General features: G+C 45.9%; 1 protein-coding gene across 1 annotated transcript; it reads right to left on the reverse strand.

Annotated features, from left to right (window-relative positions):
- Nucleotides 1-1,566: 1,566 nt before the first annotated feature.
- On the reverse strand, nucleotides 1,567-23,994 carry STAP1 (signal transducing adaptor family member 1). Its single transcript, XM_059721306.1, has 9 exons — nucleotides 23,983-23,994; nucleotides 22,417-22,488; nucleotides 19,375-19,488; nucleotides 16,815-16,871; nucleotides 14,894-15,066; nucleotides 13,588-13,716; nucleotides 10,221-10,290; nucleotides 2,502-2,601; nucleotides 1,567-1,703 (listed from the first exon to the last, which is right to left on the reverse strand). Exons 1-9 carry the CDS (start codon nucleotides 23,992-23,994, stop codon nucleotides 1,603-1,605), a joined length of 828 nt encoding a protein of 275 aa, XP_059577289.1. The 3' UTR covers nucleotides 1,567-1,602.
- Nucleotides 23,995-24,441: the final 447 nt, after the last annotated feature.

A 24,441-nucleotide genomic window follows, 5' to 3' on the forward strand; every position in this document is an offset into this window, starting at 1 on the left:
ATTTCCCCTCCCCCAGCTCCCCTGTCCTAACAGGCAAACACTTGTTGGATCAGGGCAGCACTCTAACTCACGGCACTTTATGTAAAGTGCCATGAGTTAGCAGGGGCCTGCATGTCTGTCAATGCCCCAAGTTTCCTAGCTCAGCAAGTAGTAGCACAAAGAAGCTATGGACAAGGTAAAAAAAAACAAAAAACCAACAAACCAAGGTATCATTTGCATGGACTTTAAGTGCTTCGGTCAAAAATTGTGATTCCATGACCCTGGAACTGCCTTTCTGGCCTAATAGCTCCTTAAGCACTTGCAGTTATGCTTCCAGGCATGTCTAGAAGTATCCTGAGCTGTGCTCCTGCCTAAGTGGATCTGCCCTCCCCACATCCCACCTGCCATTGGGATTTAGAAATAAGTCAGGGTAGTGCCTAACTTTCCTGAGATGCCTGACATGATGGGCAGGCTCAGAGGTATGCTTAACACATCATACTGGGTTGGGTACCTCAGCAAATGCAGTTGTAGCTGCTCTCTTGAAAATATAGCCAACAGAAGGGGAAGTTGCTGTTGCCTTATAACAACTTAATGGTTTGAGCACATGCTTAGGAAGTGAGAGTTATGGGTGAAAATCTCTCCTCACTCTGTGGGGATACAAAAACTTGTTCCTCACCTCTGAGGAGAAGGTCCTATTCACCAAGCCACAGGCAAGGCTGGGCGGGAGCAAACTACTTCCTCCAAAAATTGTGCAGAAAGGAATGCAAAATTTGTGGGGCCAGAAAATGAGCAAGGAGCAGCCTGACCGCAGCCTGACCGCTGGTTTGAGCATTTGGGTGAGAGAGAGAAGTCCTGCATTTTGGTCACTGTTTCCAGCACTGGTTTTGTGTGCATGTTACATTTAAAGGTAGTAAATAAGCAGACATAATCTTTGGAGCCCAGGTCTCCCTTTATCATGTGAGTGCCCTGACCATGAGGGCAGAAGCATGCTCCTTATTTTCTATATTCTACCTTGATTGTGCCATTTTTGATCCAAGAGAGCAGCTCAGCTTGCTAGGCCTATGCAGTTCTTGGTGTCTTTGAAGTGTGATGGAAAGAGTCAGTGACATACATTCACACTGGTTTCTCACTCACCACAAATGGACAGATATCACATAGGCCACCTGACGTGCTAGTCCCTTCACATGCCTAGGTCTAAACAAGAAAGCTAGAGGCAGAACATTGTGTTTCCTTCCTGACCCTGGAAATACTTCCCCCTCTTAACAATAGCAACTGCACTCTTGCCTCAAAATCAGTAATTAGTAAAATCTTCACCAGCATGTTTGACAAGGAGAACATATCTGTAAGGAGCAAAGCAGCCCCTGCTGTGCTGCCTCTACCAGCCATCCTGAGAGAACCTCTTCAGATCAACATAATGTTGCTTTTGAGAGAAGATTGTGTAACCTGATCAATAGGGAGAGATGTTTCCTGTCATGCTACATTTGCACTGCCCCCTTATGTAATGCTTTCTTTACCAAATGTCTTACTGCTGCTGGTCCTCAAACAAAACTTTCATGCTAAAAGAAGGCATTGTTTCCTCACCATTTGCAGAGCTGGATATTCCTGCAGTAAATCCAAGATGCTTTAAAGTGGTTCTGTGAATTTCACAAGATCAGGGCTTATATGCATATTCTCTGCTCCCTTACGGTACCTCGCTGTTGGAGTGTACTTTGAAGCTAGTGCTTCTGTGGGGGGGGGGTGGAAAAAAAAGACCAGATTTGTATTCTCCCTTTGCCTCAAATATGCTTTCTTTGGAACAGCCTAGTCCCACTTTTCTTTCATTTGGGTCAACTCATCAGATACAAGATTTAAGTGGGGTAAGCAAAAACAAATCTTTCTGAGTGCGGGTGTTGCTTAATGTGGTATTTAAAATCACACAGCTCCATGGGAGACAAATACGTTAAATGCCCAGCACTAACTCTAATGGGTTTTGCAGCTGCAATGCTGACATGGCTGGGCAAAGATGAAGTGAGTGTGAAAATCAATGGTCACTTAAGTATGGCCACATTCAACTTCACATGTTATTTTTAAACACATGTGACACACCTTCAGTGTTAGAGGCTGTGAGAGAATTGAGCTCAGGAGGCCTCTTCTCTGTCTACTGCAACCACTCACTGCAACATAGTGCTTCGGTCATACTTTCTCTCATCAGACTTTTCTTTGCTGCCCTTGCACATATCATGCAATTTATTATTGTAAAAGACTTCTGGCACATGGAATTTTTCTCCTTGAAACTAGCTGCTCAGCCACCATAAGACTGCTCCAAAAGAAGCAGTAGTTTATAATTAGGAATGGTCATTGGTACCAGAAATTTAATGCGTGGTCAAAAAGCCAGAGCCTCTGGACAGCCTCTTAGCACAAGTGTACTGTGCTTATAAAACTGAATGCTGTTCTGTAACACAGTTGCTGGCCCCTGTCTGGCCACCTCTCAGTAAGATGGTTCCAGCAGAAGCAGTCCTTATGCTTAGCAATGAATGACCTACCTGATTTGTTGTCATAAGTGTGCATGACAAATGGCTTCAGGTTCCATCGCGTTTCCTTGACAAAGTAGTCAATGACATCGTGCAGGTTCTGGAACATCACCTAGGTAATTAAAAAGGCATGACAGAGATTATGGCAAGCTAAGTTTTCTGAAACAGGGCTGCAGGTATCTCAAGATGTTGCCAAATTCCTAGAATTGCATCTACCCCAAATGCAGCAGGCTGCAGAGGTAGCAGTAAGCCGCCTCCCATCAAAGAAATGAAAATGAGAACAATCAGAAGCACCCAAATACCTGAAGAAGCACTTTGTGGTCTTTCAGAGTGGTAGGTGTGGCATGCTGTAGGCTGCACCTCTCACAGTGCCCAGGGAGAGTGGAGACCTCTTCTCTGTGCTGCAGCCCAGTTCTGCATCTTTGAACAAGCTGGCAAGGTGGGATTGCTTCCCAAATCCCTACTGCCTTTCTACAACTGCTTACTCTCTGCCTATGCAAAGTAAGAGTGTTTCTAGCTCAGCCAGAAACAGGCCTGTGGTGTTCCTCAGCACCCTCACAAATTAATTAAGGCTTGTAACTGCAATGCCAGTAAAGCAGTCTTTCTTGGGGCTGTCTGCTCCCCCACAGTATAGCAAGGCTTACCCACAACACAGCTTTTCTAGGGAGGTTATAACAGAAGAAGAAAAATGTCTGAACCTCTCTAAGCGGGCCTGCAGCATGGTGCGAATGTGGCTATGCTGCTGTGGCCTTAGAGGTTGTGTGTACAGAGTGTCACAGTGTGTACAGAGCAGCACAGGGCTACCTGGTACAGTGAATGAGAAGGACAGCTATACCATCAGTAACACCTCTCCTGTGAGGAACAAACCTTTCACCAGCCTGCTCCCAGTTAATACTGAGAAGAGGAAGTATGAGTCAATGCTCAAATCTGGTATGGTACTGGGAAGAGGAAGGAAAAGTAGGGGGTCCAATTTTATGAGGTTAGGCTATTGACAAGCTCCTGTGTTCTGTAGGTTGGGGTGGGATGACTAACCTCCTGGGACTTACTCTTTTCCCATTAGCTGCTTCTGCTCAGGGTTAAACCAACTGCCACATCTGGGATCCGGAAGGAATTTTACCCCACCGTCAGATTTGTGTGGGCTGCTGTAGTGTTTGCCTTCCTATGTAGCAGGGAGGAATGGTCCCCTTGGATCTCTCAAGTGTATTTTAACCATCCTTGCAATGGTGGAGCACTGACAGCCCTTGGGCCCCTGCTTTACCCGTGGCAATCTTGGTGTTCTTGGACAATGTGCTATGCAGTTGTGTGACAGGGTTGATTGTGTAGTTTTAGAAATGGGTTAGACAAGTAGGAAGTTGGATTAGATGACCTTCTGAGGTCCCTTCCAGTTCTACGTTTCTATCATTCTATGATTGATTCTATAATGGTGACATCCATAGGACCAAGGGTGGATTTTTATCTGTGGCAACTGTGGGGATCCATTTAATGTAAGGGTGTCAAATATAGGGGCTCACAGTTGGATCTGGCCTGCAGAACTGGTTCATTCGGCGTCCCAGTAGTTTGAGGGGCTAATGGAAGTTGACCACAGGCCTAGTGGAGTATGGCCTGCCACAGGATTTGGGGTCCCTGCACCCAATGGGCATGGCTCTCAGCAGTGGGGGAAGGGGGTAGGGGAGTAATGGCTGTGTACAGCCCTTGGCTGCCCTGTTGCCCAGCCCCTGCTGTTGGCCTCAGATTACTACTGCTGCTTGCTCATGCTGCTGCCTGGATGCAAACTGGCACCACTGACCACAGATCCCTGGACCCAGTACAGCTTCCATAGAGCCAGCTCAGGAGGGGTCCCAGGAGTCCAGATCCAGCCTGGGGTGAGTTTGACATCCATGACTTAAACTAATCCTGACAGCCAAAAAACTAGGGCCGTGCTGTATACAAATTCCCTCCAAAGGAGTCAACTCACACCCTTCACCCCGTTATTCTTTCAAAATACCTGAGGTTGAAAGGCCTAACACCCTACAGCAGGCAACCTTTACTGCCTGTGGGCTGGAATGACCCACCTCAGGTCACAGGCTGATGAGAGAGTGCCGGGATCTGCCTGCAGGTGGCATTTCTTCCTGTGGTCACAAAGGGAGAGTGGCTGCAGCCAAAGCCCCTCACCACCAAACGCTGCCAGAACCCTACATCCTGTTAAATGGCTCCATGAGCTGTAGGTTGCCAACCCTTGCCCTATAGTAGGCACCTGGTTTGAATGGCCACTTTGGGATCTAGCCTTTCCCTTTCCATATTTGTAGCAAAATGGTGGGGAACTTAGCTGACAAGTTCTTAAAATGGAATTTACTGTAACGCAGATTTAAAAAGAGTAAAGTTGATATTAAGGCTGACAATTTTTTTACAGGGGAACTAAAGTGCTTCAGAGGTCTTAGATTTTATATGCACAGTACTAGGATGATGTTACAGCCATGATGGTCCATGATTATGCAAGTGGCAAAGATATTTTGGGGGTGAGATTTTTATTGGACTAACTGCATGGTTGGAATAAAGTTATACAAGCTTTCAAATGCCATGCATTCTTCACCTGATCAGACCTGATGAAGAATGCATGGCATTTGAAAGCTTGTATAACTTTATTCCAACCATGCAGTTGGTCCAATAAGAGAGATCACCTCCACCCCATCACTCCTTGCTTCTCACATTTTATATACATGGCAGTTTGTTTTGAAAATAACTTTTGGGTCATACTTTTGAATCTAATGTTAACCATTTCTGGTAGTTTTTTCCTATTTTCAACTGTTCATGTAAGGTCTAGTAAGAAATTAAAGTTGAAGATCTCTGGCCACATCACTTCTTATTCTGCTACAAAGTAGTAGCTTTTTTTTAAATTCTTTTCTTTTTTTTTTATTTTTACATTTTCATTTTTTTCCTGTTCACTGGGTCTTCAGGACTCCTGTTTTTTTTCCTGGCCTGCTTCAATTCTGTTATTAAATCTTGACTCACCACTTTTAACCATGCCACTGATCTAGCAGCAGCTGCATCCCTTGCTCTCCCTCCATTAAAAAAAAAACAAAAACCAGATATAACTGGGCAGCTCTCCTCCTCGCTGCAGTGGATGACTAACAGAAGCAGTGTTATGGCGAGTCCTGGGCAGCCACATCTGGGGGTCACCCAGGATCAAAAGAAGCAACCAAAATTAGGAAGAGTGCAGAGTCTAAGTATAGGGGGTCAGGAAGCCAGAAGCCAAAAGATCTGTCTGAGAACCTGAGTCACAGATCCAGAGGGTTGAGCAGTGCACAGGGTTGGGAAGGTAGCTTGGTCTGATAATCAGGAGTTCAAACCAGAGTTGGGTTAGCGAGCTAAAGGATCAGGCCAAACTCAGGGTTTGTGAGCAAGCCAGGTCAGCTAGCTAGAGAATCTATCAAAGAGCCAGTAGAGGCACAAGTTGAAGGCAAGGCAGCATGGGTACAAAATTGAGCCTTGTTGCCCAGACACTTCCTCTTCCTGGTCATGAGTTTTTATAGCCAGGGGTAAAGGGTCAGCTGACCCAGGCTGGTCACTCTGGTTGCAAGAAGTGGGTGGGTAGCTAGGCTTAGATAGTGGGTTCTGACTACCTACTTCTACCTTGGTTGTCTACCCTGGTTCTCAGCTGAGAAGGTGGCAGACTGGGATGAGTGGCTATGCTAGATAAGTAGAGGCCCCAGATTCTAGGCTGTGGCCTGATAGGCAGTAGTTTGAATGGTGTCTTCTGCTGATGACAGGGTTTTACTTCCAGGACTGTCATCACCTTGACAGTCCCTAAATGAACACAGCCCCTTTCCCCTTCTGAGGACTCTGCACAGCTGGGCCACCCTGGGGACCCTGTTATATTTCAGTTACCTCCATTGTTACCTGCCTCGAAACCTCTATAGGTTTGCTATTTATGCTTGGGGTGTAGCTTTTAAAACAAAATTTTTAACCTAAAATCTGGGCCCTGTTTCAGGCCACTTGTCAAAGGGACACATCAAACTAGTACTGTTTAGTTGAACTGTCAATGCCCATACATTTTTTGCCCTGAGTTAACTGAACTGGTTTTAATTCACACTTCGGTAGGTTCAAAAAGGGATTGGGAAAATTCTTGGAGGAAAGGTGCATCAGTAGCTATTGAACATGAGAGTTAGGAGCACAGCTTCTGAATCGGAACTTCCTGGACCTTAAATACTGAAGGCTGCAAGTGGGAGACAAACAAGGGGAAAACCCTGGTCATAGCCTTTTCAGTCACAGAATCATAGAAAATGAGGGTTGGAAGGGACCTCAAGTGGTCATCTAGTCCAACCCCCTGCTCAAAGCAGGACCGTCCCCAACTAGATCATCCCAGCCAAATTTTGTCTGCCCAGGTCTTAAAAACCTGCAAGGATAGAGAGTCCACAACCTCTGGATAATCTGTTCCAGTGTTTTACTACCCTCCTAGGGAGAAAGTTTTTCCTAATATCTAACCTAAACTTCCCTTGCTGAAACTTAAGATGGTTGTAGTAGAACTCTGTCATCTGCAACCACTGAGAACAGTCTACCTCCATTATTGCTTTCTGCACCCACTTTCTGCCACTGTGTGACACAGGCCTAATTGCCACTTTATGGGGCCATTGGACCAAAAGCCCACCAAGTGAAACTAGAACCTCCCCTCAGGAAGGGAAGCTACTGGGAAAGTGGCAACTGATTCCTTGGGGCAACTAAAACATAACAGGGGTAGGAGTGGAGCTCAATTGTTCAAAACAAGTGCCCTGCGGGGGAGCACCAAGCAGAGTACATTGGACAATGCCCACTGGCCCTCAAATGAGTCCAAGGAGACAGTGGATACTGCCCAGTGAAACTATCCAGAGATGTGAGTGGATGAGGGACAGGAAAGCAGCTCCGCAGTCCTTGGGAGACCTCCCAGCCAGAGCCTCCTTTCTGGTGAGAGAGATGACTAGCCGGGCTAGGCCCACTGGATTTGATGTTGTAGGCCTTGTGGAGCACTGTCTGATTTACGTGGTCTGCTACTTCCCCAACACCAGCAAAGGGAGCGCTGCATCCCCTTGGGCAGGGGCAGGGGCGGCTCAGAGAATGGCAAGGCAGAACACAGGGGGTCTGTACAGGGTCCCTCTCAGGGTTGTTCTGGGTGTTGGGGGATGCTGCTTCAGCCCCCTCTATGTCAGGACCCACAGGGTGGGTCTGAGACGGTTTTTGGGCTGGCTTGTGAGGGCACTGGAGGAGACCTATCGGACACTGTAGTGGCATTGGTGCCCTCCTTAGAGCCCTGGAAAAGGGTCTCTTTCCCATCAGAGCTCACCAGAGTGAACCCCAGGGCTCCATCCTCCCCCAGATGGTCAGATGGGGATGGCTCTGCTGTTAGACCCACCCCAGGGGTGGCTGAGGCCTGTGCTTCAGCACTTGCAGTGTCGGGGGGGCAGGTCGAGGTCAGTAGAATGGTGGGGGGTCTCCTCTATGGACTCCTCTCTGGGATGGCCTGGCTGTCCCAGATCTTCCTCCGTGAAGTCGACTATTTATTTTCCCCAGGGGTGTGGCACAGCTCAAGGGGTGACGGATGGTTTTCTGGTTGGCCTCCTTCTTGGGGAACTGAGGTCCCCTCAGCTCGCAGAGGGCCTGGGTGCAGCAGCTGGAGTACCAAGGGTGCCATTGGTGGGGGTGCCCATCTCTTTAGTGGGGGCCTGCATTGCCCCCTATTGTTGGCCAAAGGCATACTCCTGGTGCAGGTGCCCTGGTGCACAGCACCAGAAGCACCTCAGGTCCCCTACTGTATGGCAGATCCTGATTAGGTAGGGACCCTTGGTCTCTACCCTGGTGCTGGCTGCCAGCTGGATTATTACTTGCTGGCGGAAGGAGCGCACATGGAAGAGGCCCAGCACACCAGTGGGAGGGGAGTAACCAAGGAGATGAATCCTAGAAAGTTAGGGTTAGAAGAGAACTCAGGAGGTCACATCTAGTCTAACCCCCTGCTCAAAGCAGGACCATCCCCAACTAGATCATCCCAGCTGAGGCTTTATCTAGCCGGGTCTTAAAAACCCGGATGAAGAGTCCACAATCTCTCTGAATAATCTATTCCAGTGTTTTACTACCCTCCTAGGGAGAAAGTTTTTTCTAATATCTAACTTAAACTTCCCTTGCTGCAACTTTAGCCCATGGCTCCTTGTTCTGTCATCTGCCACCACTGAGAACAGTGTAGCTCCATCCTCTTTGGAACCACCTTTCAGGTAGTTGAAGGCTGCTATTAAATCCCCTCTGTCTCAGATTCTCTAGATTAAATAAGCCCACTTGCCTCAGTCTTTCCTCATAAACCATGTCCCCCACTCATCATTTTTGTCGCCCTTCACTGTACTCTCTCCAATTTGTCCCCAGGGTCTGGAGCTGAGGCAGGAGGGCCGAGATGGGGAGGTATAGGGAGACAGAGTTTAGGACTACTCTAGTCCCCAGCTCCTCTAGAAGCTCAAGGGAGACATGCTTACTCCCTACAGCAGGCCCCTTCTCCACCGCCTCCTACATGACAGCTTCAGTGGCAAGGAAGAAAACTGGCTTGCTGTGGGATCTAGAGGCTGCCACAATTTTGGGGGCCACCACTACCCAAGCCAGTGTGAGTCCTCTTTCTCAGGCAGCCAGCACCTCACCCTATACTTGCAGGTGAGAGCAGGGAAGCCTGAGATGGAAGGGTCAGCGGTGGTGCAGAGCCCAGGCTCAGGAGCTGTGGGTTTCCCTAAAGCAGCCTGGGCATAGCTGTAGCTCCCTGGCTTGGAAGCCATGTTGACAGGACCAGGGATGGACTGAGCAAGTACAGTGCTCCCTAATGCAGAGCACCTGGTCCCCTCTGGTGCTGGTGATTTCGGCTTGGCGGACAGACCTTTGCCCTTTTCACACCCAGGTGTGGAAGAGGTTCCTGAGGAGACCTTGCCCTTGGCTTGGGTCCCTTTGTGAGGGCCTGTGACCTTGTCTAGGTGGGGCTAAGCCAGGGGGAGCCCCCTTGCCCTGCTGGATCTCCCCTGGTTCATTGCCATCCCTATGTTGGGGCCTGCTGGGGTTGCATCCCACCCCCCAGGGGCTCCTGCTCTGCCATGGGAGAAGGTGGGATGGGGTGGGAGGGGGAGGGGGAGCTGTGGGCTCCCCTCCCCCCCCCTCCGCAGGGAGACTGAGGGGATCAGGAGGGCTTGGACAGGCAACTCCTTTGGCTGCACTATGGGGGTGAGGTGTGTTGTAGTGGTGGGGGCAGGGGCTGGCATGTGCTGTGGCTGACCAGGCAGCTGGCATGGGTGGTAGCAGTGGAGAGGCCCCACTGGTGCTGTGGGGTCCCTTTGGATTGCATATGGCAACTCAACAACGAGAGCAGAAGGAGCCCTCTCTGGGAGGAGTGAGACAGAGCTGCAGGCTCCATGGAGGAGGGAGCTCAGTGTACAGCTCCTGCCCAGCAGCAGGAGCCAGGGGGAAGTGCTGGTGCCTATGTGACCACAGGTAACAGGGCATGATGGACCTATGGTCTGACCCAGTAAGTGGCAGTTCTTATGTTTTTAAGTTCTAAATGAAACTGTTGCAAGTTAACTAGATATGTGCAGGGAAGGCCAGAAAGTTCAGTTTGCAGGGTTGTCAGAGATGTTGATGTCCCTTCTTAGACAAATTCCCACCTCTTTTTTTTCTTCTTTTCTATATTTTTTTAGAGAATGAACTTAAATGTGGGATGGTCCTACTTGCTTTAAAATCACCAACAAAGAAATACCCACTAACCGGTCTTTCCAGTTGAATTTTGTAACCTGTTTCCAGCTTCACCACTTTGTAGTGCTTGATGCATGGAACCCTGTAACAAAAAGGGAGTCCATTATTAATATGCAGCCATTGAAATAAGTTGTGACTAGCTGCAGATCCCTCAGTGAGGAGGCTAGACTGAAATCTAGTGAAGACATTCATCTGCTGCTGAGTTTCGACAGTACAATAGGCGTTTTCAGACTTTCTTAAGACAAGCTTCCCCTACATGTGAACAGGAAATGGCTAAAAAGGTTTTGTTGTAATGTTATTGTTATTACAGCAAAGGCTGGAAAAGTGTTCAAAGAGTAGAGTTTTCACGTGTGTGTCCTACTTTTAGGAATATCAAGAATGCCATCTTCTGTCTTTCCCAATTCTGTTGGTGAATACTATTGATGAGAGGCTATTGACTGAAAGTGCTCCTGACTGGCTCAGAATCTCTGAGATTCCAGGCATTAGAAAAAAATTCCCCTTCAGTTCCCTCCTATAAGTCGCATAATAATAATAACAATATTATTATTATTAATTGTTGTTATTATTATTATTTTATTATTATTATGCTCCTCTTGATTTTAGTGGGAGTTCTGAGTAGCAAGGACTGAGAATAACTTACGTCTTGGGCCTTGGTTCAACAAACCTGCTTCTTGCTTTGATATTTCATAATGAATAAAAACTATGTAGTTTTGTGTTATGGGAATGTGATTGTTTCTATTTGTCCTGGCAAAATGTCACATGCAGACCAGGATCTGAAATGTTATACCACCTGTAAACAAATACAGTGTCATAGTTCAGCAATCATGCTTTGTAGCTAATGCCTTGCCAGATGCAGGCTTAGCCTTGCCTTGCCAAGCACAAGCATCTATTTGCTTGATCAAGTGATGAATGCATTAGAAAGATGCAAACAGGGCGGCAAGCAGGAAACACAGGGCTGCTCGGACACAATGCTGAAGCACAGCCCCAAAGCCTTGCCTTTGTTGGAGGATCTGACCCTGTTAAGAATCATGAGATCTCTTCAGCTGGTTCATTAGCACCCAAAACCAGAAATGATTCAAATGATTTACATAGGTCTAGGGGGGCTTTTAGCATGGTCAACCATTGGGTCATTTTGAACTGGTTTAGTGCTAGCATGAATGATACAAAAATAGATCAGGCAGCCCTCTCAGAATTGAACAGCATTGTTCTTCCACAAGTTGCCAGAATCAACAATTAATCAGAGTCTTGGGATAGGCAGTCAGACGGCAGTGCAACTCAAACCATTTGTAGAATGGACCTGGTGTTCCAACAATTCACCACTAATTCAGAACATGTCTTGCTGTGGCCAGCTAGTGATAGCCTAAAGTGTCTGCTTAAGTGGGTTCCTGATTCACTTAGGAATAGTGCCATTCTCCAGTGCAATAGTATCCAAATTTCTGGCCCACGGGGAGTGGCACAGGGTCAGTCTGTGGGCCAAATCCCACACAGGGATGGTGCATGGGGTCAGTCCATGGGTGTGGCAGCATGCGTTTAGCTTGGCCCCATGCACCAGATCCAGCTGCACACCAGCTCAAATCCACACACCAGATCCAGCCATACATTAGCCTGACCTGTGCACAGGGTGCAGTTGCGTGCCAGCCTGACACTGTGTGTTGAATGCAGCCATGTGCTGGCCCAACCCCATGTGCCAGCCTAACCTCACCCTGGCATGATCTAGAGTGCAGGGCCATGTAATCTGGCCTTCAGAGCTCCCTATTGTCCAGAAATTTGGAAACAGGGAAGTGGCAATTAACACTGCCACAGCTTTTCTACTGCCAAATTTCTGGACCCACAGGAGGCCCCACAGGCTGGCTGATACAGCGTTATGGGTTCCATTGGCCCATGGATCAGAGGTTGAGCCCCACGAGTGTAGACCCTCTTGGAAGCACAGAGTGAAAGGTTGGTAGGCCAGTGATACCTGAGCTGGACATGAAGGAGTGCTCATGGTCTCCTTGGTGCAGGTGGAAAAAGAAAACTCTACAAAGAGCAACAGGACCCATGGAGAATGGTGCCTATTGGAGTCTTTTCCTTTGACTATTGGCCAAAATACTGTATCCTACAAAGTTCTCCAGCATCAAGAGGGCCTTTAGACACTGGACCCAAAGCCCTACTTTACTACTAATTATCATTGGTAGGGAGTCCCAAGGCTGTTTTGGATCAGACCAAAGAAGCGATCACAGATAACTTTTCTGCACTCCTAGCTCCATGTCAGGGACTTTTCCAAGCACTAGCCAGTGCCCTCCCCATGGCTCTTCTTGGATTCATGGACTTTATTCGTGGCTGCTCATCCTGGTCTGTCACCTCCTCAGTAGCACGTTGGGGCAGACATGGGTGGCCAGAACCCTCCATCTGAGCCTAAGCACGTGCCCATTTTCTGCCACCAATGGTCAGCCAGGGTCAGCTGATCCTTCACCCCTTCCAATATAAGCCCCTGGCCTAGAATAGGAAGTGTTTGGGCAACAAAGCTCAACCTTGTACCTAGGCTTCTGCACCCTTGTCTTGTGGTGCTACTGGCTCTCTGACGGGTTCTCCTGATACCTGACCTGGTTTGCTCAGAGACCCTGAGTCTGGCCTGACCCTTTGGCTCTCTGACCTGATTCTCATTTGATCTCCTGCATATCTGACCTGAAGCCTCCTAACCTCACATTCTGCCTAGACCTCTGGCTCAGTTTCATGGACTGATCTCCTAGCTTATGGCTTCCTGGCTTTCCTATGCTGAGACTCTGCACACTCCTCTTGGATCCTGGCTGCTTCTCCTGACCCTGGGTGATCCCCAGACTTGGCTGCCCACAGCCCAGCATGACACCTGAAGGCCCAAGACTTTACGCTGTGGGTTTTTGTTGCTTCCTGTTTTGAAACTTGTTGAAAAGTAGCAATATTTTTGGTGGGGGAGGGAAAGGGCAGATGTCAATTTGGGGTTTTTTTTGTTAACTGTAGCCTTGATCTCTTCTAGCTCTCTATCTTTTCTAATTTATTTCAATTTTTACATATGGACCCATATTGTGTTCTATTTTAAGGTAATTACCTATAGCTTAAAATGTCTCAAGTTTCCATGAAAATAACATAGGACATGTTAGGGACAAGGCAAAAGCACTTTGCCCCAGCAGCTCAGCTCTTTGACTCTTCTTTCATCCTTTCATCCCATTGATTCTCTCCTCCTCCCCCTAAAAGACAATCAAGATGTGTCAAACCCATACTTGTTGCTAAAACTGTTACTCCCAAGTTAGTCTGCCAGGCAGGGTTGAGCTCAACATGTGATTCCCCAGGAATTCCGAACGGAGCTGCATCGTGCAGCACGTGCCAACTCAGAACTATGTAATCTTTTGTAGAGTGAACTTACTCTGCTAAATATCTGATGGAGATTGAGTAATTCTTGCTGTCACTACCAGGCCTCAGGATCAAATTCCCCAAAGAAGGATTCTTCTCTAATAATTCAATGGCTTCTTGCCGGGACACTTCATAGTAACACCTGCAGAAAAGGAGGATAAGAGACCATCATCCTGCACTGTGCAGAGCAGAGCTCCATGAGGGCTACCCCTGGCTCACAGAATTGTCCCTCTGTCTGTTAGCAAGGCCTGAATAACTTGTGTTAGGTGTTCAAGGCTGCTGTTTTCCTTTGTCACCACAGGACATGTTGCATTTGAAAGCAGCATTTTTACGGAGCAGTAGCTTGACTGCATAACTTGCAGTACCAATGCTTTGTTCCTTCCAGACAGAGACAAAGTAAACAGTGCTCAGGCACAATTCATATAGGTGGCTGGATAATGGATAAGCCCATCCTACTCCCATTTGGAAAATAGTCACATAAAGTGGGAAAAACAGTAAACTGAGACAACTTGGAGTATTAGAGCATCCATTGCCAGTGAATATATTAAAATTTGGCAAGATGGATGATGAACAAATTTGTGGCTTGTGGGGTGGAGGGAGTGAGGGACTCTCCCAGAAAAGCAGATTAGGGTGAATTTATGCTTTTTCCAAAAAAATACACAGAAACAGTAATTGCAAAAATCTCTGGGTATAGCAGAGGAATCAGACTACTGCTGTACCCATTGTAAGGTAAGTACAGGCTGCAATACCAGAATTCTGTATGGCAGGGCCCAAATAATTACTGATTTGGGGGGGAAAGGAAGTGGGGAGAGAGACCAAAATTGAAGACCAATATTCAAACTCTAGTGAGTGGAACCCAAGCCTGATTTCAGAGCATGACTTTGCAAATGATCCTATCTTTAGTGGACTAAACAATCTCAGACCTAATTAACCTCATGCAAAATCTGGTTTCAGACATTTGCCCATGGCCATGAAAGATCCTCTCCAACACAGCACCCACATCTTGTCAATAGCTGCTCTTTGGAAGAGGACAAATTAGTTCCTGAAATCACAAGAGGGTGAAATTTGTATTTTCTAATATTGGCTCTACCAACCAAAGGACACATGGATAATACAACAGTCCCTGGAGGAACAAATAATACATGAAGTCCCATAATGGTCATGGTAAAGTCAAATTTGGGCCACTGAATATACAATGATTATGTGATTATTTTTTGCTAACAACTATTTTTATAGGAAAATTATAGTGCTCTTTTAAAAAAAAAAAAGGGGTGGGGGGACTCTGAGATTCAGATTATTATAGGTTAGTCTGGACTTACCCAGGTATAGAGTTCATCATGTTAGTATAGTTTCCATCATGTGGTTTCTCGTTGCTTAGAGATGCACTAGGTAACTGTTCACTTGCTGCCCTTCTTTTCTTTTCTTTCTCCAGTACTTCATTCATCCTAGTTTGTTGGCCAGGTAGCAATGACATGCACACTGGGACTGACAACTACAAATTGACACAAAATAAGGTTGCAGAAGAAATGGTGTGAGTGGAACAAAGGTGCAAGCACCAACAACACTCTCTAAAGAAATACCACTGCTTTACAGAAGTCTTTTTTTCATTTGCTGGATTTAGCAGGTGAGCTCTAGCTGGCCATCTGAAATGTCAAGAACCAGGTACTGCCTAAGCTAAACATTAGATAATATAATGGCTTGTGTTTGGTTTAGGCTGTTTGTGCTTCTTTCCCAGCTGTACAGCTGAGCCTATAAAAATAGTACAAAGACAGCTTTGCTTCTTGCACTTTTAATGGCTACTATACCCACAACTTTACACCCTTTTATCTAAAATCAACTTTTAAATCAGTTTTCTTACATCCATCCACGCAAGCATTTGCATTGGCTTAAGTTTACAACGGTCTTACATCAATGTGACAGGGGGCCTCCCGGGGCCGAACTCTGTGGCCCGCCCGCCTGTCACCGTGACAGCAGGCCTACTCAGGGCCGAGCTCTTCATGGCCCGCCCACCTGTCTCTGGGCAACCGCCCGCTCATCTCGCCCACCACGCCTTTGATGATAATGAGTTCAATTAAGATGATAATTAAGCGGGAGGCTGCCCTTCGACTGCCCCGATGCCCAGGAGTGCTCTGCGGCTCCGACCTCCCCTAATACCGCAGCCCAAGCCTCGCAGATGGCATCATGGTGTTCAACATCTCACCGGCCCCACACTGGGCCCCAGAATCTTCTACGCGACCCCGCTATGGTCTTCCCTACTCAGGTGGCCACTCCACCGTCATCTGGGCTACCTCACCCACCCGAAGCCTTGTTCCCCTCTCGGGTGTGTTTCCCCCGGAACCTTCGGCTACCTGCCCTGGCCCACCTCAAGGCCAGTCGGGACCCCAGGCCCCCGGCTCTTGGGCATCCCTCGCGGTGGGCCCCTGGCCCTTTTGACCATCCTGGTCCTGGCCCCAGCATAGGCCAGTCGAGGGGACTCTCCCCTTCGGGCTGCTACCGCAGGACCCTGTCCCCTTGAGGCCTATCATTGTGCTCGCCTTACCGGGCTCGATGTACCACCCCTCTCGGGCTCCTCATCGGTGGCCCCCTTCCCACCGGGGCCTCTCACTACCGCCCCCTCACACCGGGACTACGCAACCCACTGGTTGCAAGTGGCAGGAGCACCCTATGCTCCGCCACAATCAACATACCTTAATTCACTAGCTTGGTCACTTATCTACATTCTGCTATAAACAAATTGGCACAAACTGGTGCAAACTTGACAGTAAAAAAGCAGATTTCTTCAGCAGTTTGGGGTAGGTTTCCAAGGCAGCCAGGTTTCCTTCAGACAGTGGACCAAGATAGGAACATAAGCTCACTCTCTAACTTAATGCAAAGGTGTAGAGATGTGTTGGGCAGATAGGCAGAGGCCTTTATTGCTTACGTAGGTTGCATTCTTCCCCACTAAGATAGACCCCATATTTGTCACAACCATCTATGCTGGCTCAGTTTGAATTGTGTTTAGCGCAGACAGAAATCTTGAGGGCAGGGCTTTGTCAGTCACTCAAAAAAGCCTGATATGGTGCACTCAAAGAAAATCTTGTAGGGATAAATAACCTTTTTGGCATGCAGTTGGTGAATAGCTGAATAAGCTTAGAACACAGGAACTATCAGATGCTCTTGAACTTTTATTAACACAAAGATGGCAACAGGCATGCTGTAATGGTGCCAGAGACGACCGAGAAGCAGAAACAACTGCCCTACCTTTGTGGCTGTGAGAATATAGCCTTTCCACTCCTCCCCATTTTCATAGTCTTCTACCTGAGAAGGGGAAAAAAGTGACAATGTAAAAGTGACTGCAGATCAAAACTTACTTCCAATTTCTCCCAGGTCCTTCTCCATCAATTCCTTATGAAGTGTGTACTTGCCAGTAGGCCTAAACAAAACTTTTCAAATGAAACCAAGTAAAACCCATCCATTACAGGCTTCTGTACTGCAGATACTCTTATATACTGCCTTTCTGCACTGAATGTCCACAATCTGCCTTCTCTGACATCCTTCCCTGAACTCACTTCCTAACTCAAGTACAAGATACAAGATGCCATAGTGTTTTTTGGAATGAAGATGAAGGGAACTGCATGCAATCACTCAAATAATGTGAAGAAGGAGCCTACAGGAAAAGCAGAGACCACTGATGCCCCTTCCCTGCTACATGCCAGTGAGGCACATGGCTTCACCTGTCCCACCCCCTGGGAGATGCACCAGAAGAAGAGGCAATTCATGCCACGTTATGCATACTCCAGCAGGTCTGTGCCCTGGGAACAGTGAAGCCAGCATTGATGCTGCTGTCCAACAGGCCCCTATAGAACAGGAGAGCCTGGTTGTCCACATGGTTACAAATACAATGAAGACTTTGCTGTAGCTGTGCTCCTTTTAATTATTATTAAGTGAAACTATAACCTGTTTTCCCTGGGAGAATGTGTGCTTGGACCCAAAGGAGGAAGAGATGGGTAGTGCTTCATTCTTGTGTTTTTCTTTAAACATCAGGCAGATTCTAAACCACCTTTCATAAAGGAAGAATTAATGCAGCCCAGTGACCAACTCTTCCCCTGGGCTACAAAAACATTCTCTGTGCTTACAAAAATCCAGGACGCAGGGAGTCTGAGTTCTGCACATCCAAATCCTTGACTGGCAAACCGTAAGTGCAAGAGAAAGATGAGTGTAGGTTTGGTTACGGACGTGAAAGGAATGTTGTATGGAAAGTGCTGCTCTCCTGTACCCTTCAGAAGATGAGCAAAAGCAATCTAGACCCTGTTTCCATCTCCCTTCTTCCCCAACCCAGCCCACCACAAGGCACCCACTGCCCTCTTCTTATTGCTTGTTCCTATTTTAAAAGCAAACATCTGCAAAACCTGATTTGTTGCCACTTTTTTCAGGCCCCTTCCGGTCTTTCTATTCTATGATTCCATGTTCTTATTTGTCTGCTGAAATAAAGCTACAGCACTCCTTTGGGGACCAGTCAAGACGCTTCCTAAAAATAGGCCCTGAATGAAGAATGGAGATATACCCATGCTTGGTCTGTAGAAACAGACTTTACTCAATGTAGTACGGCAGCGGAGCAATGAAAATAAATATTATGAAGTGAAGCAACAGCCTCAGTGAAATACATGCAACTCCTACAGTGAGTTGCATGTATTTCACTGGAGAGAATAGTGCCACCTTACACTTCTGCTATGACGTTTCTCTCAGTGAAAGATGCTCAAGGCAGGATCATCCCTGTCCAAGCCATCTCATCCAAGTGTTTGAAGCTCAGGCTAAAGTCTTGAAACCTTCCAAGGAAGAAGATTCCACAACACCCCACAAGTAATCTGGGACTAGTCTGTCATCCTCCTCATAGTCACTCTTCAGGTATTTGAAGACTGTCATCAAATCCCTCTTCCATCTTTTCTTCTCCAGATGAAATAATCGCAGTTCTTGAACCCTTTTCCTGTAAGTCATATTTTCTAGATTTCTAATATTTTTTTTACCTTCTGCTGAACTTTTTCTAATTGGTTCATACCTTTCTTGAATTGTGGTGCCCTATATGGGACAAAATACTCCAGGTGAAGTGTCACTGGTGCCAAATAGAACAGGCGAATCACTTCTCAAATTGCAAATGAAGCTCCTGTTAATAGAGCCCAAGATGCTATTGGCTTTTTTTTTTTGTCCCAAGAGCATCCTTATGGTCCGCTAGAAACCCCAGGTCCTTTTCTGCAGTACTGCAGCTTAGCCTTTCATTTCTGTGCATATAATTGTTCCATTCTAAGTGCAGGACATTTGTACCTATCCTTACTGATTTTTCTTTGATTAATAATAATTGACCTTATTCTTCTACTGAAAAGGTTTTAATATGCTACATCTTTGTGGGTGTAAGTAGAGATGTTAAACTGTGAGAGCGTGATCCAGTTCAGCATCTCGTTCACCTTTCATTCTATGCACCTCTGTTATATCTAAGAAAAAACAAAAATCTTCACTTTTGGCTTGTTTTTCAATTGCCTTTCCATACAAGAAAATGAGACACACCATGTAAAATTTAGCCAGATGGCAGCTTCCACTCTTATTGGAACACAGTTTAGGTTCCATTCTGTGGGCCTGAGTTCCTTCACACAAATTAGAATGCTTCCAAAATTCCCCTCTTGATTCCCAAAGGGCAGTGGATAGCACTTACTTTGGAAAATATTAGCAGAGAGCAGTGGCTGGGTGATGGTGGGGTGATTGGAGCAGTCTGTCAAACACTGAAAAGGTGCACACATAACAACTTTACGATATGGCTCTGTTGACTCACCTTCATCTCTATTTCCTCATTTGGCAGCATCAAGATGAATTGGGCATAACATCTGTTTTCTGGACTAATGTTAGTTACTGAAGTCAAATTCATTAGATCTAGTTTTTCAAAATACTAAGGAGGGGAAAAAGAAATAACACATAATTATGACATCCATTGTAAAAAACAAAACAAAACTGTAACACCAGCTGTTCCCCAAAGAAGTGACTTGACACAGAAAGGAAAAACATAAAACACAGCCTCATTTCTTAGAGAGGGCTTCTTTCAGCTCTAGGAAGCATTGTATGCAAACTGCTCCTCTCCACTGTTTATTCTGTTTGCTTTAGTTTACATCACTGGAAATTTCCTACATAAAGTGTCAGAGTCTACACAAGTGCGTCAATTACTGCACATTAAATTAGTCTAAGATGCCATTTGCTAGTACCAATACATACAGGTACTAGAAAAACAGTGCATTAACTAATGTGCAGGAGTGCAAGTGTAGACATTGACCGGAAGGAATTTGCTCCTGCTCAACCCAGGCAGCAGGGGGTCACTGCTGCCTGGCTATGCCCCAGTCTCCACGGGTGGAGGGAGATGTTCCAGCTGCAGGGCAGCTACCTCCTAGCCACATTGGGGATTGAGACCTGTCCCAATCTCTGAGGGGTGGGGAGAGCTGTCCCAGCTCAGGCAAGCTGCTTCCCAGCAATGTGGAGATTGGGGCTGGCTGCCCCCAGAGCCAGGACAGCTCCCCCAGTCCCATGAAGATTGGGACCAACCCCTGTGGCCCCTGCCAGCCCAGGGCTGGCACCTGGGGGAGCCTGGAGCTTCCCCTGGCTGCTGCAGGGGGGCAGAGCAGGGTGGGAGTAGCCCTGGACTGAACTGCTCCTGATGGGCACGCATTCAGATGCGTGTCTGGGAGTGCTTTAATGAGCCAGAATTTTCTGCACAGAAAATTCAGGTCTTTAATTGCATTTGTAGATATACCCAGAGTGTAGCAGATAAATCCACTGCATACCTATCACTCAAAGGTCATTATTCTCAAGAAAAAAAATCAAGCTGGTTGCTGACCCTATACTAGAATTCAGAGCTGGTGCATTTGGCTGTCCTATTTTACTGACTCACCCTGGCAGCCAGATCAGGTAGGTCCCACTGGCTCTAACACAGGACAATCAAAACCTGAAAGGTGTTGTGAGGCAGGAGGAAGGGAAAGGACAGGGGGAGAGGTGCTACATGGAGAAACCTGAGGAACAGGTGATGCAAAAGAGAGCTCAAGTTATAATGTATGGTCTGGTCTTACAAATAAATGCATATTGTAAGTGTGTTTGAGATTGCCTAATACAAAGTAATAAGTGTTTTCAGTGTTGTCTAGGAATGTTTACTTTCAGGACAGTGTCCAAGAACTTCAGCCTGAGCTCCCCAGACCAGATCCCTCCTTCCTCTCAGGTGCTATTGCTGATGCGATAGTTTTCCAGAAAGGCATCTAGCTGCCTGGAGGCCATTACATTACCAGTATATTAGCCACAGTGCAGAGATAAAATTCTCCCCTCACTTTGCCTGTTCCCAGCTTCCCTCTACATACTTACAACATTAAAGTCACAATTGAAAAGACAAAGTAAATATTAGACAGCCAGGAAATACGGCATTAAGATGATACTTCCTGTATAGAGATGTAAACAACTTCAGCTACAACCTCTATATGCAAAACAGATTACTTAATTAAATATGCCCTCTGGAATTTAAAAACAAAGTTTACTTGTTATGGCTGGCTTTTGAGTCCTAAGAAGATGTCTATGATGATTCATGCATGGGCTTGCAGGGAAAAACTATAAAGGGGGAAAATTCTCACTATCATAGTCCCTCTCTTTACACATCTTGTACAGTGAAACATTTGGGAGATGTTGCAGAAACGTACTGCTGGAGGGTTTTGATTCTTCCAACAATTTATCTGGGAACTGCTGGCCTAATATAGACTCTTGGTGGTTGTAAAACACAGTCTTTACTGTCATGTTCATTGAACAAAGTTGTTGCTGGCGAGACTGCAGTAGTTTTGCTAACCACTGCAGCTTGAAATTTTTTATTTAAGAGCTAAGTTATGACATTGTTGTAAACTATGCTCTTAGGACAACCTAGAGCAATAAGTCTTTTACATCTTTCACTGAAATAAGCATAAATCAAGCACTACTTTAGTGAAGTCAAGGGGCCACAACAATATTCTAGTCACATGGGAGAGAATAATCAGGCCCTTTATAAAATGGTTTTAAGGAAAAAATACATCCCTATGCACACTGCTCTGAAAAACTGTGGTGGGGCCTTCAACTGTGGAGCTTGGTTTCAAACACAGTTCAAGCAAGATAAGCTGTGTCCGTTCAGGGTATTAAATAATTCTTGTTATACTGGTGCTTGTTTTTGATCTGCAGAAATTTTGTGTTAGGAAGGCATAAACTTGGCACTGGAGTAGAATTTCTTGCTTTTCTGTCAAAGAGCCTGTACAAAAGATAAAGAGGATATACATGCTGTATGTATCATAATAATAGCATCTTTCAACCAGCATTTTCCCCCACTATTTTGAAAACCATATATAGATTAACAGCTGCTTCTCAGCTGTACAATGAAGGAGGGAATGTTTAGCTCTGCTTTTAAGTGCTGTGAACAAGGTGATCTTTAATGTCCATTAAAAATGCCCATTGGGTCCTAGTGGATTGACTACTTGATGGGCTCAGGAGATCTGTGTTCTATTCTTGCCTCTGTGTTTCTTGGGTGACCTTGAAGAAGATAGTCCACCTGCCTGTGCTGCAGCTCCAGATAGATCTCATCCCTAGAGCAAATGCTCAGTGTAGCCTGAATGACTGTGGTGAGGAAGAACTTGCTGTATCATAATTTCACTTCCCATGACTTCACCAGGCATTTTGGTTTCTGGGCTTGCTTTCTGCTCTTTGGGTTTCCAAAGTGTGGGAGGATGGAACTGAGAGAGGCAGTTCTCACACACATGCTTTCTTGCTTGATGATAAGTACTATCGAAATTGCTCAAACATCTTCACATTAGCCCATAGTGCTACTCACCATTGTGGTTTTCTTATCGTTATAGAAGAAAAGTGTGGTTCCTCTGAGTTCTGTCCAGTGATGTTTAAATTCCTGTTGGGTATGAAAAGAGAGTGTCAGTTCTGTGGAAGCTGACAAGATTATCCAGTCAAAAAGTGCCAGTGAATGAAGGACTTAAGAAAAATATTGAAACCTGGACAGTTCTATTTCAGCACGGGATAGCTCTGGAGCAGTCCAGGATCTTCTGCTGACAACTCCTCACAAGCAGAAAAGGTCTATGAAATTAGTCCTTATTCAAAGTCAGGACTTCATGTCAGCAGACCCATGGCCCCTTGCTTTATTTTTGTGACAGTGTAGCTCTACTGGCTTCAGTAGAGGTCTGCCAGTCTAAAACTGGCATTACAAAGCCATGAGCCATGTCCATTATCTTGATTTTGGTACCTGATACTATTGATACTGGTAATCACAACACTTACAACACCTCCAGACTGCTTAGTAACCTGCTAGTATTTTCTAATGTTTTTGTTTCATAGTTAAAACAAGCGAATTCCACAAAATAAAGAAGAAACTATTAAAATAGTCTCATATTTTATATTGCTCACCCTAAATTTTATATCATGGAAGGACTCCATACTAAGGACAGATAGGAGAAAAACTGCAGGTTTTAGCCCTGTAGGGCAAAGGTGCAGAACATGCAAAATTTCCTCTCTTGTCATCTGAAGAAAGATTCTTTGTGCCTGAACATTTGTTTAACATCTCTCCCAATTGCTCCAATAAAAGATATCAACAATCTCTTCCCCCCCCGGCTTCTTGTATATTTTCTGGACTGTCATGGCTACAACAACATTTTCTCATCGAGTCATTCTGACTTCCTTTTTTAACCAGTTAGGGAGCTGCCTCAAAATAAGAATTTATTGTTTATCACGTGGAAAGTATATAGGTATGTTTCTGCATTTATGCCATTATTTTCATTATAAAATTATAATCCTTGTGTCTTCCACTATAGACTGGGACAGTGAATGATGATGAGTTGCTTGTTCTCAGATAAAACCATAACAACTAATTTCTTTCAGTGTTTTAGGTAGCAAATGTCTGTTTAGACATTCTCTGAAGGCACAAACAGGCCAATGTTTAATGTATTAAAATGTGTGTTTAAACACAGGTGGTAGTTTTATTTCTAAGCACCTAGGTGAGGTCTGATTTATAGACAGTGTGGGGCACCCACTGGTGCTTCTTGATATCAGTGGAAGATCTGGATCAAGAACTCAGGTAGCTGAACAGACATTAAACATTGATGTCCCTGCTGACATGGGCCAAAACAAAGCTAGCTGAGGGCAAACAAATGCGGAGATGGAACCCTCCACGCCCAGTCATCGTTTTTTTTTTAACTGTCTAATCCTGAAAAGATTTATTTTGACCCTGATAGTTTGTTCACATGAGGAACATGCTGATATTAATTCCATGCCCTGACACTAAGGATATTCTGACCTTATTCTACACTCTTTCGTTTAGAATGACAGTTTATGTACTTCGTAATTAGGTAATGCATGATAAAGATGAGATGAGTTTTTTTGAAGTGATTGATACCTTCTTGTACATTACGGTACAACTGGGGGTGATTTAGTGCTAACATCTCCCAACTATTGATAGTAATGTCACATTTTTTCAGATTGGCCTTCACGGTGTCTTTGAATATCTTTTGCTCACATCTACAGTGGTGACCGTCAGTCATTTGGGAGTATAGGACCGGTTTTAGGAGCCAGTTGTCAGGCACCCATGTAACATATCTTGTCCATGGAGCTGGCAGTTGTGCGGGCCGGGTCAGACCCCGGGCCCTTTTTGTCGCTCTGCACGTGGGCTGTGGCCGGCAGCCCGGGCAGGCCGGGTCGGAGAGGGAGGTCGCTGAGTTAGAATTAGGCACAGACACGTAACGGTTGATTTTAAGATTGTTTTACTTACACCGAGATGGTCGCGGTGCAGGCTGAGAACTTGCTTGAGTTGCGGTTACAACAGAAAACACGAACACACGTGGAGTTTGCTAGGCTC

The sequence above is a fragment of the Alligator mississippiensis genome, chromosome 2 (assembly GCF_030867095.1).
Source record: "Alligator mississippiensis isolate rAllMis1 chromosome 2, rAllMis1, whole genome shotgun sequence".
NCBI lineage: Eukaryota > Metazoa > Chordata > Crocodylia > Alligatoridae > Alligator > Alligator mississippiensis.